Genomic DNA, 20,060 nt, shown 5'->3' with positions numbered 1-20,060 from the left:
CAAACCATAAAAAAACAAGACCGAATCATCAGATAGCTTTTAAGGAGACAGACACAGTCCAAGCAGAGGGCCAGCCAAAATGTCCTCACTTTGCAAAAATTTCCTCACTCCTCCCTCTGCAACTTTAATTGGCCCTCATAAAGAGAGAGGTTCAAGAGGATACTTGGATTTAAACATTAAAACCAGGCTAATGTGCATCTGTGCTCTACATGGTAGTAATCTGCATAGTTATGCTTTACGCAATGTCCATTACAACATCTCTCTCTCTTTCACAAGTAGATTCTCTCTCTCCTGCTCACTCTGATTTCGCTCCTTTACATTCATACAAATGTGACCATGTCACCAAAACCAGGCTTAAGTGTTTATCTTGATGCCTTATGCCATCAACATATGAATCATGCTATGTATTACACCAATGCTGTTTCCCTTCCAAACATAAACATATAACCTCCCCCTTCCTGTGAATCTCAAGGGAGTCCTGCCACACATTCTTGAGTGTACACTTCATTGGCGCAATGATTCAGAGCAGCTCATAGCCAAATAAGACGAAACCCCCTCAGCTTGCCTACTTTGTCCGCATATGAGCTGCTTCTGTAGCTACATGGACTTGGCCACTTGTGGATTCATACACAAAGACAGAAAAACTTTGGGCTGCAGTTCTGTTAGAGCTGAATGCTATTTGTGATCAGCGACTCTGAAATTTGATTTTTAAACCACTATTATGTGTACAGCAAAAAAGAGAGAAAAGAAAAAAGGGGAGAGGGGGTGTTAGCATAGAACAAGTGCAGAGTTGCCCTGGACTGGTCTGTTTAGACTTGACAGATCTCTTTTTACTTGAGCTGTGCCATTTGGCCTTCAAAAATTCCAGACATGTGCCAAACTGCAATGAACTTTGACTCCATTGTCTTGATTTTTTCAGGCTTCCCTGTTCTAAACTGGCCTGTATTGCTGTATGTGATTATTCTGAAAAGTCCCAAACTGAGAAAGCAGGAGATTGTCACTCAGCTCTTTTGATTACACGTTGGGCTCAGGGCTTTATTTTTTGAAACTTTTTGTTATCAGACTTAGTTCTTGTTTTTTCTTCATTCTTTTACCCCATCGCCTTTTCTAGAGCTAAATTTACAAAAGTTGTAACATGACTTTCAAGAATAGAAAAGAACAAAAGTGGTACCTACCTATCCCTGAAAAGGGGCTCATGCTAGTGACTAGTAAACAATAAAGTTGTCCCCTTCTCAGAGAAGCTTTAATCATAGGCATTTTTAAAGCAGGCAGATGGATACTTCCTTTTGCAAATATGTTACAAATCTGTAGAAAATGTGTAATGTTGTTAAAGACTTACAAAAGTCACCTTTTACTGTGTTGGTTTCTTTGGGGCTATTATGTGTGGACAGGCATGCCCTCATTGTGCTTGCATGGGTTTTCACCTCCTCTTGGATAATTCTTAATCAACCTTAGATGGGAAGCAAATTACATAACACACCGAAGAGCATAAAATGCATAGAATGAGGTGTTAGATGAATAAAAAAAGAGCAATACAACTTCAGGTGTAAAGTGCATTAAGTGGTTGATAAGAGTTGAAATGTAAGTCTGTTCTGTTCCATTATTATCCATTATATTTCAGAGTTTTATATTCGAAACTTTAATCATTTGGATCTGAAAGATTGGAATATTTTACTATAAGAGTCAAATCATGAATCTGTCTTATAACAGTGAGGGCCCAACAATAAAACTAGCTTTGCTTGCTGTAATCATTGATCTTTTCCAGTTTGTCCCAGAGAAGTCTGTTCCCGAACCACTTGTACTGCAGAGGGACAAAATCCTCAGTCATTACTCTGTAAATTTACATGGCAAAGTTGATCTGAAGCAAATATGAGGCTTGAGCAGTCTAGCTTTGTCAAATCTAGGCAATGTTTCCCAATATCTAAATTAAAATCACCTCTTTTATTACTATCTCTGCACCACAGCTAATTAAGGGAAGGGGGGGGGAATTGTGAATTCTTCTGTTACTTCAAATACAATTAATCAAGAAATTGCTTTCTTTGGTCTGTTTAAGGAGCAAAACCCTTTTCAGTGTCCACTTCAAACTGCCTAAACACGAGAGGTTGAACAAATGAATTAATTCTGTTGTTTAAAGTTTCCATTATCTAGTAAAAAAGTTTCAGCTAACGAGACAAACCAGCCCTTCATATTATCTGCTGACAGTGGTGAAGGGTTTTAGAGGTGTAAAATGTGTAATGTTCTCACAAATAGGAAGGTCCTTTTAAACTTTTATTTACAAAGTAAACTATTGACTATTACACCTGAGTCATAATCCAAATGTATTTGTGATGATTAGTGCTTCAGGGAGCTTTTACACATGACTGATGATAATAAGTTGATGACCCAGAATGAAGCAAAACAGAACAGGAAACAGCTACATGACAGTCAGAATTCCTCCTTATGTCTGTCTTAGAAAAGTGTGTGTGTGTGTGTGTGTGTGTGTGTGTGTTCATGCTGTTTGATGCAGGGGAATGGACTTCCTGTTCAGGATGTGTTGTCATGTTGACTAACCAAGGACACCAAGAAAGGGAAAGGACCTGGCCTTCAGAATAAAAGCTTGGTATGTGCCGTCTAGTTAATATGATTAAAGGCATTTTAACAATCCCAAAGCTATGGAGGCTAAATAATTTGCTAATAGTCTATAAATAGAGCATTATATTAATAATGTGTTATATAAGGTCACAAACAAACATACAAACAAACATTGGTTTAATAAATATACATAGATTAGTGTGTAATAATGATTTCCAAAACAAATTAATATGTTCTCATAAACTTGCCTGAATTAATCCATTAAAATATGTAGGACTTGAGCCAGTTTGTGGAAGTCACAGTGTTGCCTCTCCAACTTGAATACAGTGTCCGAGATAGTGAAAGGGGCATCCCTTTCCTGCCTAACTGTGTCTTGTGTATGTGATTAGAAATTGGCCAAATACATAGTACGCCAAAGGTGGAGGACAAGAGAATTCATGAGCATTTGTGTGTTGTGGATGCAAGTTTTAATTTGTGTCTGCACCTTCAGATTCAAAATGGGAAGGTGTTTTATTGTCTGATAACAGGTCTCTTTCACCAAAGAACCGAAATGTGAAGAAAAGAGACAGCATGACTGGATTCTGGATAAAATGCTTTCCTCTTCCTCCTCAATTCACCACTCATCTCCTGAACTGAAGTCAGGGCACTAACAAACAAAAATGTGCATATCAATTTCTTCAGATTTTGTTGCAGTTACTTATTGCCAGCAGATTACACATGCGACCCTGTGACAAGCTGACAACCAGCTGTAAGACAACAACTGGAACAAGGAAAGTTTCACTAACACAGGCAAACAGAGGCTAACAGTTGCGAACAAGTGTTATTGGCAGAAAACTTCAGGATGTTTGCGACAACTCGCCTCAATATAGGGCTGGTTAATCTGGGATACCAGGCATTTTCCTGGTGGGCCGATGGGCCCAAAAAGTGACTCAAGGGTAAAAACATAAAATACTTGACACATAGCCTTTTGTTTATTATTATTTTTAGCTCTTACACCTATTGTTAAGTATATGTATTCCTCAAATATATTTAAAAAAATTTTTTTATATACAAACAGTAACAGAAAAAAAGTTGGTTATGTGGTACAGCCTAAATTTAATGTTTTGATCTCTTTTGGCTGACTACAACATGTTTGTCCTATAGCAGCCACCATAGTACTGAGAAGAGTTGACTGCAACAGTGTTGGGGAGTAACGGAATCCGGTTGTTCAGTCTGACGTCACTAGCCGTGTCTGGGTCTAAACTCCGCTGCAGGTCCACATATCAAACGATCACTGTGGCATTACTGAGAGTTGAAAAACTGTCTAAAGTCTTTCATCTTTAATAAAATGATCAGCGTTCTGCTCTACCAGGTGTAATAATTGAGTTTAACATCCAGGCATCCATGAAAACGGAATTTATGACATTTAACGGAGTTAGAAGTTAGCAGGGAGTTAGCTCGCTAGCTTCTATCTAAATACAATATAGCATGTCCTGACTGCAGGGTTTTGGAAACAAATTAAAACGTACAGCTCTGCTATCACTTCCAACATAAATGAAGACAGAAAACTAAACAGCAGTGACGTTTGTAGGGTTACTGAAGTTTGGCTAGCTGGTATATAATGCTGTGCTAGGTGACCGCTAGCGACACAGCTATGTTAGCATAATATAAACAAGCTAACTTTTTTTCCACTCGATAAAAGTTAACGTGAGTGTTCTCGGTGGTCAGGAACAAATGTAATCGCATGGCAGGATGCTGTAAAAGGACCAAACTTCAGCCAGGAGAACAACTGAGATAATCCATCCACAATACGAGGTTAGTCATTCATATACTGCTGCATAGGCTGGGCTGTAGTTACATCCTAAGGTTTTAAAGACTGAGCTTAAATAAATGATTAGCAGTAATAAAAGCCGAGGGAGGTCAACAGGGATCACTGACTGTTTTAGGAGCTTTTTGAGATCAAATAGAAGAAAATACATAACATTAAACATGTTAACAACACAAAAGCCATATTAAACGCAGACTACTTTAGACCCGGAAGTAGGATTCGTCGCGTCATCACTGAACAACCGGATTAAGACTTGACTGTACACTGTGTTCGTGTTTTCCTCCGAAACAATAAGTTCCGTTGGAGCAGCCTTTCAATGCCTCTCTCTGTCTCTTGCTAGCAAACTTGACCCAGGCAACAAAGTAAAGCTATTTTTTTCGGCTATGAGCCCGACACGGAACCCGACATATTCGCCAGAGGTCCCTTTACTATGGTTCGGAGCCGCGGACCTTAAGTAATAGTAATAAATCACATTCATGTAGTTGTAAACAGCATGATAATATATTAAGTAATCCAAAGTATTCAGAATACGTTACTCTAATTGAGTAACGTAACGGAATACGTTACACAATACATTTGGGGCATGTATTCTGTAATCTGTAGTGGAAAACATTTTAAAAGTAACCTTCCCAAATTCAAATTCATATTTTATTTGTCACATACACAGTCATACACAGTAGGATATGCAGTGAAATGCTTAGACAACTGCTCGTGACCTAAAATAAAAGACTATGAATAGGATAGGAAATAAATATCCTATTCTACTGCAATTATGCAATCTGCATAACTGCAGTAAGTGCAGTAAGTGGTTTTTGATGGAATTTTACTGCTTTTTCAGCAGAGCATCATACATAGTGTTTCTCACAACTGTAATGAATTGTAGTGGCACAAACATTTCTAGGACTTTTTTTTGTATGTGTCTCCTGATGGGCTGGATCCAGTTTATTTCTCTTATATGTATTTTCTCTCTATTAATGGGAGTTTTTTATTTGGAAACGGCAGTGCTTAGTGGCCAGCTTATTTTTGGCAGGAAGAGAACCTGGGTGTATATGGACTTGATGGAATGTCTGAGCATTTATGAATTATCATCACAACAACAGTAACTACCAATGATACCATGGCAATGATTGAAAATAACTTTAACTATCTATTATTTATATTTATTTATATATCTAGCTATCTTGAAATAAGCTCAACTGTCCTGAATCCCTTCCTACATTTGAAATTGTACATTTGATTTAAATTCCCAACTCCCGGTACAGCCGAAAAGCATGCTTTTGTTTTGAAGGGAATTAGACGGAAGTTGTTTGCTGTGTTTGGATGTTTAACTTGACTTTAGCTAGTTGGAGCGAGCCTATGCTTGACACACTTACCCACACCATACGCATACACAGTGTCGCGGCCTCTCCCCGAGCTTGTTCCGAGATTACGCCGCTTTCATCGGTTAGACAAACTAACGAATCGCCGGTGAAAGACTGACTCTCCCCCCGCCCTGCGCTGTGTGTGACGCTGGTTAGCTCCGGTACAAGCTGGGAATGTGTTTTATTTAACAATTACATGACGACTTGTTCTCCGTACGGTTGCGGGGGGGGGGGGGACGCTTGTTAGCAGGGCTGAGATTTTAGGCATTTTCAAGTTGCACCGTGGGTGCATACAGGCCACAACACCTCTAGCTAACTGAGTAACTTGATAAGGGACAGACAACATCTTGGGCGTCTGTGTTTGTTTCGGTGAAGCCGCGGAGGTCTCCAGCAGCAGCCATGGCAGGGACACGGACAGCTGCTCTGCTGGTCCTGGTGTGTTTACACTTCCATCGCTCCAGCTCTTTCAACCTGGATGTGGATAATCCCTACGTATATCCCGGACCCGAGGGGAGCTACTTCGGCTTTTCGGTGGACTTCTTTAAGCCTTCAAACAACCTACAGTAAGATTTGTAGCAGAGTAGATGGTTATGGTAATGATGGTGATGGAGAAGCGCCTGTTCAATGTAACCTTTGGTTTGCTTTACTTTACATTATATATGCTTCTGTTAAAGTACTTTACTAAAGTTTTACACTTGGACCCTTTTCTTTTTTAGTGACAAGTTCTGAGTTGTTAAATCTTAAAAACATATTACTATGACAACAAATTAGAAGACAGTCCATTAACAGCAGTCCATTAACTTTTAACTTTTACTTCAGTTCTTTATTAACCAAATTGTAAGGGCATAACTTTCAAGAAAAGGTTTTCTCTGTTCACAGCTACACCAGCTGTAACTTTATTTAAAACACAGACAAACAGGAACAGTGCCCAGAGGCCATGTAGGCTTGTTGCTCTAAACTCTGTCTACTGAAGCAGTGGATATCCATGGTTATCCAGTTTTACTGAAGTGAAAGTAGTTCTCTCAAAAGAACACTACTGATCTAGTTGTTTTCAGACTCTTTTTGTTTAGTTAATTTACATCATTAACAGACTAAGTGCAATCCCAAAATAGTGCCGATGCCCTCAGTCATAGAGGAGGTTTAACCTGAGGTGCATTTAAATTGTGTTTCCCATATTGTCAAGTGTCATAAAATTTCCTGAAAAACGTTTAAAAAAAAAAATTCCCTGGAGTGTGTGAGATATCCTAATAACAGTCTTATCATCTGCCTTGATGCTTCCTGGTCTTGTTTCTTGCTGTATCTTTAGAGTGTCTGCATGAAATGATAGCAAAAAGCTGCCTGTCATCCTCTCTCCCTGCACAGAGTTTCTGCAGCAGTTTTGTAGATGCACATTAACAAACTTGCACCGTGCTACTTTTTATGTATATTAAGAAAACAGGTTTTTCCCCAGACATCTTTAAAACATCATCCTATAACCCATACCCCAGTTGTTCATTTTTTTGTGTGTGTTAAATCAATTCTTGTGGATTTCATTCCTTGTTCAACTAAACATATATCAGTAGGTACCCAGGAAAATGTCACTTTATTGCAGATAACTCCCTCAGAGCAGAGCCCTGTTGACCTTGGTACAGGAACATACTCAGATTCTGTAACTTTGTGTTTTAACTTAGTATCTAAAACCACTATGCTGTGTAGAGAAACATTGATTGCCTGCCATTTCTCCATATTTGAAAAAATATCAGAGGAATGTTGCAGTCTCATGTGACAATAGACTGACAGAGCGGACAGACAGTTAGAGACTTTCATCTACAGTAGCCTGAAAAACATTGAATCCTTTTAGTAACACTAATTAGATCAGCACTGAAATTCACTGCTCATATTACAGTTATTGCCATGGTCAGAGGGGATTTGTATAATATGATATCAGGACTGAAGCTGGCTGACCATGGCTTAATAATGTAAATATTTCCTCATACAGAACACGGTCACTGTGGAGACTCGTTTGGTTCTAGTTATTAAAACGGAACTATACATCTTTTTTTCCTCACAGGGCCTAATGCATATCAAGCATTTTGGTTTACTGAACCCAGAAGTGACTGTGGTTAGATGATAGGGTGGAATGATAAGTTGTCGCTAGGAAACGTCATCTATAAACCATATGGGTTGAATGCACAGTTACAGATGCCTACTAACTAGTGCTAAATAACAGACAGACACTACAATTTCACTCACCAAAACTGAATCACAAACCTCTTAGATGCTCCGTACCACACCCATGTCGTCAACAGTTGTTTAAACATGGTGACTCCAGTTAGTGAAGCTGAAACCCAGCGGGTACCAATCAGCTACAGCTAAACATGTTGTCAGCATTCAGATGGATGAGTTATGAAAATAAATACAAATTCCCTCATACTAGAATTGTTATGAAGGTGGACACTCTCCATGGAGGCCAAAAACAGTTTTTACACCAGGCTGTAAACAGGCCTTGTAATGCATCTATGGGCACTGTCTCACATTTAGAGCTATATATTGTGTTAAATAAAAAAGGTGTTACAAACAATAACCTACGCTAAGTTCAGGCTATCATTCAATTTTTATTAGCTAGTTTGAGGCAGCAGTAGTGGCTGGAAGCTAAAAAAAACCCCAGTGTAACAATGTGTGGCCTGCAGTAATTACACATATTGAGAGATCACTTGATTTGTAGCTGTTTTCCTGTTGTTGTTTTACTTTTATTCTACTGACTGTGGTTCCTGTCAGCTTTTAAAGCAACCACATCAATCAGTACAACCACCTCGGTCTCACTGAACCAGCAGCCTTTTAGCACGGCAGTGCTTAACGAATTAAAAGTATTCATTCGTTTTATAAGTGGTCAATACATTAGGTAGTGAAAACAGTTGAAAAGGAAAAATGTCCACTGAATGGCTCTTTATAAACAAATCCTGTTTCGCACTGCAGGGAAACCTTAATGCTTTGAACAAAGACCAACTTCACATGAAAACTGTTGGCTGTCTCTTGCAGCATCGCTACAAGCAGCCAAATTATGTTTTGTATTGCTGAGGAAATTTGTCATGTTACTGCAGCATCTACAGACGGGAGATGATCTGTGTTTCATATGTTTATTATATTAAGAACTAGTCAGTAGGGCATGTTCCAGGCAATGATACTTTTGGACAAACACTCACTGTTGCAGCACTGTGTAGACCTCTTTAAAGGGACACCAATACTACATATGAAGGTCATTGTACCAGTCTTGGTCAGTAGTACCGATAATATCATCTTGTGGTACTCTGGGTGTAGATTTGTAGTCCTGTGTGATTTATGCAGAGTAGAGACGACAACACTGGAAGAAATGAGCAGGTTGAAGATAAAAGCAGCATCCAGTGTTTTCTTTCTTTTCTTTTTAAATTTAGTTTGAACCGTATTAGAGACTAAAGTTCTGCTTTCACCACAGACTTCCTGGGGAGTATGAGTCTTTTGAGGAACTCCTCTACTTAAGATTTAACTGGATGAACCAGAGTTTAAAGTTCTGTGAGATGGTTAGATCCCCAGAAAGTCCTTGCTTTGGTGCTAGATAAAGTGTGTTTATTAGTTCACTGTTCTTCAGTAAATTGAACACACGGCTGAACTCTTGGCCTTTTTATGCATTAATGCATATCCTTATGCTAACAATATCAATCTCAGTGCTAAATATAAAAACCTGCCTGAAATGTGCTGTTGTTGGTATTACTTACACCACAAAGTTGGACAGTGATGACGCCCTGACTATGAGAAGATGGGGAAAATCCCACTACCTCATCACTGCGCCTCAGAACCTGAGCGATATTGAATTGAATTAAAAACAAAAAAAAACAAACTGTATTTATTGGCTGTTATAAATATCATTGTGGGTATATCAACAAATAGCCAGAATTAACCAATATATTAACCCTGTCTATTTATCTATCAAGAAATATACATATTCGTATAGCTAATATGCACATTGCATATCCATATGCAAGTATTTGATGAGTTCTTACTCACAGACTTTCCTCATATCGAGTTCATTCACAGAAATTACTATGGCAGTAAAGCTCCCATACTTTGAAACACCAGCTGACTCATGTATGCACAGATTTTTAGACTGAGGTGGTAACAGATGACTGAAAGATTAAGCTTTGTTTCCTAAGCTGAATGAGACACAGTTTAGCCTCTCTTGGTCAGCTTAATTACTACATGAGAGCATTTGTGGCTTTTTCTGTATGAGTTGGTGGCTGTTTGTGTTACGGAATAACGTCCTCTCCTCTCCTCAGGTCAGACGTTCTGATTGGAGCTCCTCGAGCTAACATGTCTGCGGACAGCATTGTGGAGAGAGGAGCAGTGTACAGCTGCCCCTGGGGCAGATCCAGCGCCTGTCAGCAGCTGGTGTTTGACAACAAAGGTACCAGAAGACCCCTTAGTTTGGTTAAAACCTCTTCCCCATCACCTTAGGGTGGGTTTAACCTTCAGTATCTCTCCCTCCTTTAATGAAAACCACTTAGAATTTACATTTTAATTCCAGACCATGATAGATATCATGAACAGTTTTCAGTAAGCATATTACTGATTGAATACTGAGGGTTCAGCTCAGCCTGTTTCTGTTGTTTTCATGCTAAGACGCATTCAGGAATGTGCGTTGAAGCAGAATGTGTGTGGACTCGTCCATGTACTGTGAGTGACTGACAAACTGCTGCCTCCTTCTGTTTATCCATGTTGCAATCATCTCTCTCCAGCATTGATCATAATTTAGTAATTTACTGTTTCTCTTTGATTGTGAAAGGCCAGATGAGCAGAGCACTGTCTTCACTGTAAATATTTACACAGTGATAAACAGTTAGAATTTGGTAATGTTCTGTGATGTGGGTATTAATCCCTTTATTGTCTTCGTAGAATTTCAGTCATTTTTTTTCTGTGAGGCAGCAGCACCCACACGTTCCAGGAATCCTGGAAGCTTCACACAATAAAATGTCCTTTTCTTAGGTGCAAATGGTGATTATTTCCTTTATATGTGAATGAAATGATTATGAAGAACAGCAGAAGTTGTCAAGGAAATGTTTTTGGTCATGTCTGTTGTTTTTACCAGGGGAAGCCAAAGTTACTCACTTTCAGAGAATATGTGGCATTTTGGATCTATAAATGAGTAAATCTGTGTTTCACAGACTTTTCTGACTACCCCAAATGTGATCCAGAGCTTTAAATGTTCTCGAGTACTAATTAATCTGTGTTTTTGGCTAAAAACTGCTGTACACTGGTATCAAAAATAGCGGATAAACTGAAACTGACACTAGCTGGTGAACCATTGACCCACTCAAGAACCGTAATTTCTCTCAGGAGCTTAAAGAGAGTTCATATTGAGCTAAGATCTGTCAGGATTTTACTTTGTCATATTCTTTAGTTCATAAGCTAATAACAAAGCAAGTGTAGGGCCTCCCACTTTCTGTTCAGTACACTAATAGTCTTATTGTCAATGAATAAGAGCTAATGAAGCTAAATGGCTAAAATAATGAATTCTACCTGTTTCTACAGAAAATGTTTTGAAAATGCAGAGCTGATAATATGTTTGCTTTGAAATAAAACAATGCTTATGTCCTCTTATAGTTTTACTTAAAGGGGCTGTTCTTGCGTATGAAATGCTACCATTCTGCATGGTGATTGGTCAGTTAGAGGTTAGTGACAGAACAAACTCACTTCATGGATTCTTTTCTCCTTACTTTCAAGCGGAAACAAACATGTATAAAGAAGCAATTGATTTTTGTGGTCGAATGAAAATTCCTTAGAAAATTTTCAGCTGATTTCTCACATCATGCCAGAACTCAGAATGGCAAAGTGGGACTTGTTTCGGTGTCATTCTTGCGACTCATGGGATTGCATCTATTTTCATAAGCCCGTCTGTCAAAACCATAATAAAAATGTCTACAATAAAACCATTTCCTTCCCTTATGAAACCAGAGGTTCAGATGGGTGTTCTTGAGTATTTAAATGTAAAAAAGGGAACTGTGTGTTAACTTTTTGTCCAGCAGACGTTTATGTTGCTGTCAGCTTTGCATACATGAAGTGTACATTTTTAAAGTCTCCTCTCTAGGCTTAAAGCCTATGTGACATTTGAAAGGTAAACAAAGAAAAGTTTTATAAGAAATCGTATCCGTTTTTGTTTTGTTTTTCCCTCCAGCCATGTTGGTGCCTGATGTTTTGCAAAAGTTGTATCATCTCCAAGCTTCTTCTTGGGAGATGATGTGCTCAGATGTGAACACACCTTCTTACTGCCTGACACATTTCATTTAATTTAATCATTTGACTTCTGCCTGCTGTTCTGTCTGGATGTCCTCCTTAATGATTCAGACTGGGAGGTGGTCAGTTGGCTGTAAGAACCTATAAGTGTGTTGTTGTTAAAAGTATTACATTCAGATGTCTTGTTACTTTTGACAACTTAAGAAGGACAAGCTGTGGTGTGTTCACCACTGACTTTAAAGCAGGAAGAATCACACCTGTGAATGCTGCGACACCCAGCACAACACTAGTGGTTTAAATTGCTTTAAATGTAAACTGGGTGTGTAGCTGGTTTATCGCTGGTGTTACCAAGGTCTCTTTGAGTGTCAACAGTATTGTGTCATATAAAGATTTGAAAGATGTCTATAAGTCTTTCAAAACAGAACTTATCCTCTGGTGAAACAGTGCAGTCACAGTGTTTCCAAATCACTGGTGACTGCACGCATTGACAGACATGATTTATAGTTTTCATAACGGGGCTGGGTAACTGTGGCTATATGATTAACTTTTCCTGCTAGCTTTCATTTTTTAAGAGTAGGTGTTAAATGAGTGACTGTCATCTTTTAGAGTGTAGGTTTAATGTCTTCTACACACTGGAGTGAAATACAAAAACACACCTAAAGATCCAAGGGAGAAAAATGGCAGGCACAGGAGAGCAAAGACAAGCCAGGTGTTGACGTTAGCTGAACAGTATGCTTGGGGCAATTGAGTTCATGTAGCAACCAAATCAAATCACTTTTATTGTCACATCACATGTGCAGGTACATTGGTACAGCACATGTGAGTGAAATTCTTGTGTGCGAGCTTCACAAGCAACAGAGTTGTGCAAAATACAATAACATAAACAGGCAAAATATACGAATGGCTAAATCTGAAACTAATAAATATATGTACAATATATATAATAGTATATGCTGACACTGACACATGCTCTAATAATGATGGCAAAGCACTGACTGACCAAAGCGATGAATAAACCTCTTTTTGGGTGCTTTGTGTTTTAAGCTATGTTTTTATGCACATTCTTAATTTGAGTTTAAGATATACCTAAGCTGAAATGTACAAGTCTTTTAAAGTCTAAAAAAACCACCCCTCTTAATCTATAAAAGCAAAGTGTGACAAAGTGCAGTGGAAAGAAATGATGACGTATATGAAGCATGTGACCTCAAGTTCCACTGAAGCTCTAGCTCCACTAAAGATGTGCAAAAACATCACATGAAAAAACAGAAACGTCATATTTCCGTTGTCTTTTCTACATTTTTATCTGGCACTCTTTCAGTTATCTCTTTTTCTGCTGTGGTGTTGGGGTAACCAACCAGCTACCTTTGGGGTTTTTTTGACATAGTCGTTAAGATTGACATAGCAATAGTGAATTAAATTGGTGGGATGGGAGATTTGCATTTGGTAACTAAGGAAATTAATTTGTTTTTCTATGCTTACATTTGCCAAGAAATCTCCAGTATACATACCTAACATATTTTACCCTAAACTGGAACCACACTTTCTGCCAGTTCCATTAAAAGAGGACATGGAAGACAAAGCGGAATGAAGGAAGTATAAATAGCCGGAGACAGGGCAGTATGTGTTTCTTTGAGCGAGGCTGTGTAGTTGAGCTTGGTTGGTATTCTGTGGGAGACCTCAGCCATGAAAATAGGAAGTTAAAAAACAAACAAACCACACAACACTCCAAAACAGTGACGTCCCGCCCCCTCCAGCATGGCGTCAATATTGCCCGTGCACAAGCTCTTTGCAGACAAAGAATACATGCAGTATCGTGTTAAAGCAGAGTTCATGTTGCTTTCACCATTTAAACCAACAGCGAATATTCTCCCTCCTCCTTTGAAAAATCTGACACTGATGTTTGACACACTTTGAGTGGCACATGAATAAAAACTGAAATCTTCACTGCCACAGTTAATGAAACTGCTTTCATTTTCCAGTAAAATAATGTTAGACATTCAAAGTTAGAACCTACAATTTAGCTCTCTAAATTTCTTTTAAAAGCCACAAATGCCAAGGATTACATTTTGTGTTGATCAACAGAATTGCTTTTGCTGCTTTTATTTTGCATTCATAAAACTAATATAGAATAGTGCAGGATTTAGTTGGAAACCTGCAGACTTAAATACCTTCAGCCTTATTATAATTTGGCTTTTTGGCAGAAGTATTCAGTGCTATGTACTGTACGTATATCTGTCTTTAATCAACTGATTTTGGCCTGTAGCTCTACAGCACTGGAATACCTGCTGAACAGTTGGCTTCATGCAGCCTGTTGTTCCAGGCCTCTTATGTCCATAAAAGGTAAATTTGTCTTACATAGCCTCAGTAAGTCTTGTAAAGCAGGCGCCTAGTGCAGGATGTTTACTTTTCAACTTGTTCAACTTCATCTCCTGATGTTACAGTCTAATTGATCAGCAAATTCCTTCCCATCTGCCTTAGAACAGGACACGGTCAGCACTGAGAGCCTGCAGGCTCGGACAGAAACCAAACATGTTCGGTGACACTCTTCTCTTTTGGTCGTAATGTAGTTAGTCAGTGGCCTAGTTATAATGCTGTGTGTGCACACACGTGTGAGTGTGTGTGCGCCCATGTGTGTGCTTTTCCCCACAATAGAGGCCTTTGTTGATGACCTGAGTAATTACTGGCCAAAAGCTTTACTGGACCAGAGAACAGAATTAACTGGAATTTGACTGTGTGTGTGTGATTGTGTGTGTCTGTCTCACAGTGACCCAGACTCAGCATTAATCTGTCCTGACTCTGGTTTTTTTCTTTTTTTGGGTTGTTTTATACTGTCTTCAAGAATATTGTGTACAGCAAATATATAACAGTTTTTATATATTTGCTTTTATGTGCAGCACATAAAATTAGGTCAGAGGTCATAGTAATGCTATTAATAATGCTCGATAGAGCTACTAAAAATGACAATAGGTTTTCAGAATGACAGGAACATGTCATCATAGGATGCTTTATGTGTATAATTGATTCATTTTATTACAACATATGATGTTATGTACAGTAACTGGTTATAATCTAAACTATTTACTGAACAATGAAATGAATGCTGCTCACACTTTATCCATGTAAATAAAAAGAAAATGTACTGAAAATGATCCCAGGTACAGTACAATGTGTTTCAACAGGATAAACTTTGCGGTTGTTTTTACTGCACTACAAACTTTTTAAAAGTACGAAGCACAAAACTTTTTAAAAAGAACAAAGAAAAAAAATGTGTAGAAAATACAAAACTTCCCCTAAAAGTGAGCTGAGAGCGAGTAAGTGAGCTGCCTTGGTGGAGGTTTGTTGTTCTCACCACGTGAATGTCGATAATAACAAATTTTTTGGTTAGCAAACAACAAACAGTGTCTGAGTTTGTTCCTTTTCAGATGGTAACTAGCTGGCAGGAAACAGTTGGCATCATGGCTCCTTGATTCACCACCATAATTACAGATTAGGTAAGACTGATGCAAGTTATTGCCAAACTGGGAAACTAATCCTTTTGTACTTCATCCCTCGTGTCCACTAGAGCACTCTTTTATCAACCAAACAGCTCTGAGAGTCAAAGAATTTGAATTTAGCTGGAACTGCCGAGGCTGGAGTTTCCCATCCTGGTGGGAAAATCCCAAACTGTCCGTGTGTAATATCTGCCCAGGCTTAAATATTTATCTGCTTATTGCTTGTAAATATTTATCTGATTTCTATGGGAGTCGTCCTTTTGTTTCACTAATTCGGAGCTCAGTCTGTTATTATGTTTTTGTTGTTTTGTTGTTTGTTTTTTCACTCCAGCTGGGAGCAGTCAAATGCCAGCTGTTGTCTCCTGACAGCTTTCCTATTATACACACAGTATCAGTCAGTGAAACCTGTGGAATCACAGGCATGTGGATTTGTGTGTTATAGTCCTCAGAGTAACTGCTATTTACATTGTATATGTACAAAGCTATTATCACTGTAAGTAACATTTTTTCATAATTCACATTTAAAACAGAGCTTTTAGTGACCCAAGTGCTGTACAAAGTATGTATGGCTACAGTATGTACACACACAAGAATGTCATTAAATGAAAAAGTAAAAAGTGGGCACAAAATACACAATTTAAGATGTTTGAAGCACCTCCATTGGGTTGTTTTGTTGAATGTTTTTCAATAATTTATTAAACATTGGTTATTCTGTGAAGATATAGTCAGATAATTTTGAGATTTTCAAGAACTTTGTTAAAGAGCAGTCGAAAAAGGCATGAAATGCTGCGATGGCACATACTGTCAGTGGTGTATAAGACTGTCATCAGTGTGCAAATGCCACGGTAAGGAAAAATGACGTATACTTTCTATTACATGGCATTACATAATTCCAGATGTTGTAGTTCAAATCCTGTTGCTTGTATAAATAAACAGCAACTGTCCATATGCAGTACTGTGCGAAAGAAGGTCAGGATATCTGGACTCAAGAGCAGAAGTGCTGTTTGGTCTCTCAGTCATAGTGAGACCCACTTCTCATCAGCATTGGTGATTCTCTGTAGCTCGGTTGGTCATTTTGAAACAAAAACACTTGTGTGTTTGCTAAAGTGTGAGGTCTGTAATGAAATGTCTGATGCAGAATGTGAGTGGTCATAATGGGAATCATACAGCGGTCCACAGGTCCATGAAAAGATGACCTTCATAGGGAGACTGGGGAAATTTTGTAGCCTTTTAAAACATGCGTCATAGCACGTGGGATGTGCTTATGTGTAATGGAGAGGGTGGCTACGCCAGTCTTGAATTAAATAAAAAAACAAAAACAGAAGGACCATTAAATTTCAGTGTGGTGCTCATCATTCAGTGCTTATTAGGAAAAACTGTGCTTAAGATGGTAATTAATGGTGTATGTTTGCAGTTGTAGTCATGCTGCGATCTGTCTGATTGTCTCCTGTTTTTCTTCCTGAAATACTCATCCTGTCTGTCCTTCTTTTAGGACACTGGAGATTTTCACAGCACTGCAGTCATTTATAGCCACAGCTGTGTATGTGTCATAAGTCTATCAGAATTCTAAGTTTATCCATGTTTGAATGGTGCGTGTTGGCAGGAAAAAAAACCCATATGCTGCCCAAACGTTATTAAACATAGGTCAGAGCTTTCCTGTTGGAAAACTGCTGCACTAAACTTTTGACAAAGACTGTCCCATGTCACATTATAATTTACCAATCAGGAATCTTCCCTGATTAAGATGGAGTCCCGACAGTCGACCATTTATTTCATGTAGTTATTGTTCATTTGAAAAACCTGGACAGTTTTGTGCTGCTGCAGATTTTAAAAGGGGAAAACGGACATCTTGAGTATTAGTCCAAAATTTGTATTTGTGTGTTTAAAGATATTTTTCTGCTGCTTTATTTTGTGGCCGTTTCTTTTTTTACCATCGTTGTTCTCTAATTTAAATTGTTTAACAATGATCTTTTTCTTTTTGCAGACGAAAGGACGCGTGATGGGGCTAAGATGGAGTTTAAATCCAAACAATGGTTTGGAGCGTCAGTGCGATCTGATGGAGAACACATTCTGGTAAGAAACACGGCACGTAAAATGTCTGAGGAACAGCACTAACTTCATGCCTTGCCTCATGGACTTTCTGTCCAGAGTACCCAGAATGTTTTGTCTCACTGCCGTTTTTTTCTTCCTGCTGAAGTGAAGACCTCTGAACTTTTGGATTGTTCAATGTACTGATCTAGCATTTTCAAAATCCTACAATTCCTGGTTGTAGTATGCAGATGATTAAATGAATTATTTCCATGGTCAGTCCACACTTTCACATATGTGATTTGACCACAGGAGCTGCCCATTTAGAACCATTGTTTTGGGTAAATAAAGTGTGCCTTCTCCAGTGTAGGAGCCTCAGAGTTGTTCTAAAAATCCTGAAACCTTTGATCCAAACCTTTGTGGAAAGGTGAAGGACAGTACAGTGCATATAAGCTAAGAAAATAACACAGCGTCTCATTTTGTTTTCGTCCACTGTTCTTGTTTCATTGCGGTCGGATATGTCTTAAGGTTTTGCATCAGTTTGTGCCAGTGGTGGGTTCTCCACCACAACTGAAACAGAAAGGCTGAAAGGATACACTACACCACCTTGCAAGAGTCCTCACAGTTAATGACTTAGAGGATGAAGCACAGTTTTACCAACAATCGACACCAACCATTTTTACACTGAACTAATATGTCGCTGGATTTGTTTTGTCTATGTGTGTATGCTCTGTAGGCGTGTGCTCCCCTTTACCAGTGGTCAACCTTAGGTGTCTCTGAGCGTGAGCCTGTGGGAACTTGTTACCTGAAGAAAGGAAACCAGGTGGTTGAATACTCGCCCTGCAGAACAGGTATGTTTGTTGCTTCCTGTCCTAGTATCTGCAGTGGAATTCTGTTCTTACCCCTCCCAGTTCAAGTGCATGATCTCAGCTACGGTGGCCACTGTAGGACAAACATATTTCAGAAAACATTTAGTCCGTTTTTCATAACAACCCGCAGCTGGACATGTTTCAATACTACATGTGCATTCTATATTTTAACATATTTGAGTAATATTGACACTTAGCAATACATTAGGAATAAGATAATAAGTGAGACATATTGTGCGATATTTTACATTTTTACCGTGGAGTTACCTCGAAAACTCTGCTCGCCGTTCATCTGTGATAAGCGCAGGCTGTCAGTCTGCTGTTTACCACAGCTGTCAGTATGATACAAGACAACGTGTCAGTGAAGCTCACTTCTGTTCAGTGACAGCGATACTGAGGTGAGTTTTTGAGGAATTTTTCTGTCAGCGCGTGCTGGTGGTTTTTGCTGCTGGAAGTGTTATTGAACTTGGGTACTTTTGAATAAACTCTCATACAATGTGAGAATGTAATCAAACTTCACGTCAGAAGTAAAGTGTGATTTTTAGCTCACTCCAGCCCAACATTAGCCTATAACCAGCTGTTATTGTTTAGCTGGCTCATTCTCAGATATCCAGAGACTGGAGGGTCGCATTTTTAATTTGCTGTATAGTTTCAACTATGTCAGGAATAAATGAGCATGTTCATGCACATTTTCATGTTAGGGCTCTGACCTATGTTCAGTTCAGACTGAAGTAAGATCTTCAGTAAGGAGGAAAAGGATGAGGTGGAAATGAGGAAGGAGACAGCAGCAGAGTGTGAGACTCATAATAAAATATTAAATAACCTCAAAAAATGACTTTTTTAGTTTTTTGTATTTAATAGATATTTAAGCAGTTAGTTTGTTAGTTTTTACCCCACTTTACAGCTGGGTGGCATGGACACCCAAGTTTGTCAGTGCGATAACTCCAGCATGAGGCGACGTAGGAATTCAGACCATAGGCACGTCTACTAAAAAGTCTTGAATGAGTTTGAATCTCAGTGACCTCGTCTTCAAGGTCAGGATGAGAGGTCACGCTTTCTGAAAATCTTGTCATCATATATCATCATATCCTTCTATTTGGTGCTTTATAATAAATTCTGCTATTTTATTTCTTCTCCAGATAAAAACTCACCAGAAGGGCAGGGCTTCTGCCAGGCTGGCTTCAGTGTCGATTTCCTTAAGGTAGGATTCACACACGCTGTCCCCAAATAACCTGTTTTGTAAATTGCCTCAAAGCGCTCATTGTCAACTACGTCAGGAGTTAGTGAGGCTGTCTGCAGTGCTGCTGCTCTTGGAAGTTAGGTGTCAGTACAAATGAACAAATGAGTACCTAATCCAATAGTAATGTTTAGATTAGTGTGTGAGATTGTTATTTTTTTTTAATTTTTATCATCCCTTTAGTTTGTTTTTGTGGACAGTAAACAGGTGGAAGAAAATGTAGTTTTAAATGAGTGTATCTTAGTTTACCTAGTGCACCTTGTTTATATAGACAGGAAGCAGCATGAAGAGAGAGAGAAATCTGTCTGGGATATACAGGGTGGGCCATTTATATGGATACACCGTAATAACATGGGGATGGTTGGTGATATTAAAGATGTGTCACATGGCCCTCTTCCTATTGAAAAAACAAAAGTTGTATCCAAGATGGCCGACTTCTAAATGGCCACCATG

General features: G+C 38.7%; 1 protein-coding gene across 1 annotated transcript in view; it reads left to right on the top strand.

The window, feature by feature from the left end:
* Positions 1–5,727: 5,727 nt before the first annotated feature.
* The window catches only part of itgav (integrin, alpha V), a 38,627-nt gene continuing 24,294 nt past the window's right edge, over positions 5,728–20,060 (top strand). Inside the window, exons 1-5 of the mRNA XM_086267800.1 lie at positions 5,728–6,302; positions 10,029–10,156; positions 17,458–17,546; positions 18,238–18,352; positions 19,510–19,571. Of these exons, the coding sequence (XP_086123926.1) occupies positions 6,139–6,302; positions 10,029–10,156; positions 17,458–17,546; positions 18,238–18,352; positions 19,510–19,571 (558 nt within the window). The 5' untranslated portion in view covers positions 5,728–6,138. The remainder of the gene's footprint in view (positions 6,303–10,028; positions 10,157–17,457; positions 17,547–18,237; positions 18,353–19,509; positions 19,572–20,060) is intronic.

The sequence above is a fragment of the Aulonocara sp. 'chitande type north' Nkhata Bay genome, linkage group LG16 (assembly GCF_057382095.1).
Source record: "Aulonocara sp. 'chitande type north' Nkhata Bay isolate Kocher_YH1m ecotype deep benthic linkage group LG16, A_spYH_male_GT1.1, whole genome shotgun sequence".
NCBI lineage: Eukaryota > Metazoa > Chordata > Actinopteri > Cichliformes > Cichlidae > Aulonocara > Aulonocara sp. 'chitande type north' Nkhata Bay.
This window is presented reverse-complemented; position numbering and strand designations above follow the sequence as displayed.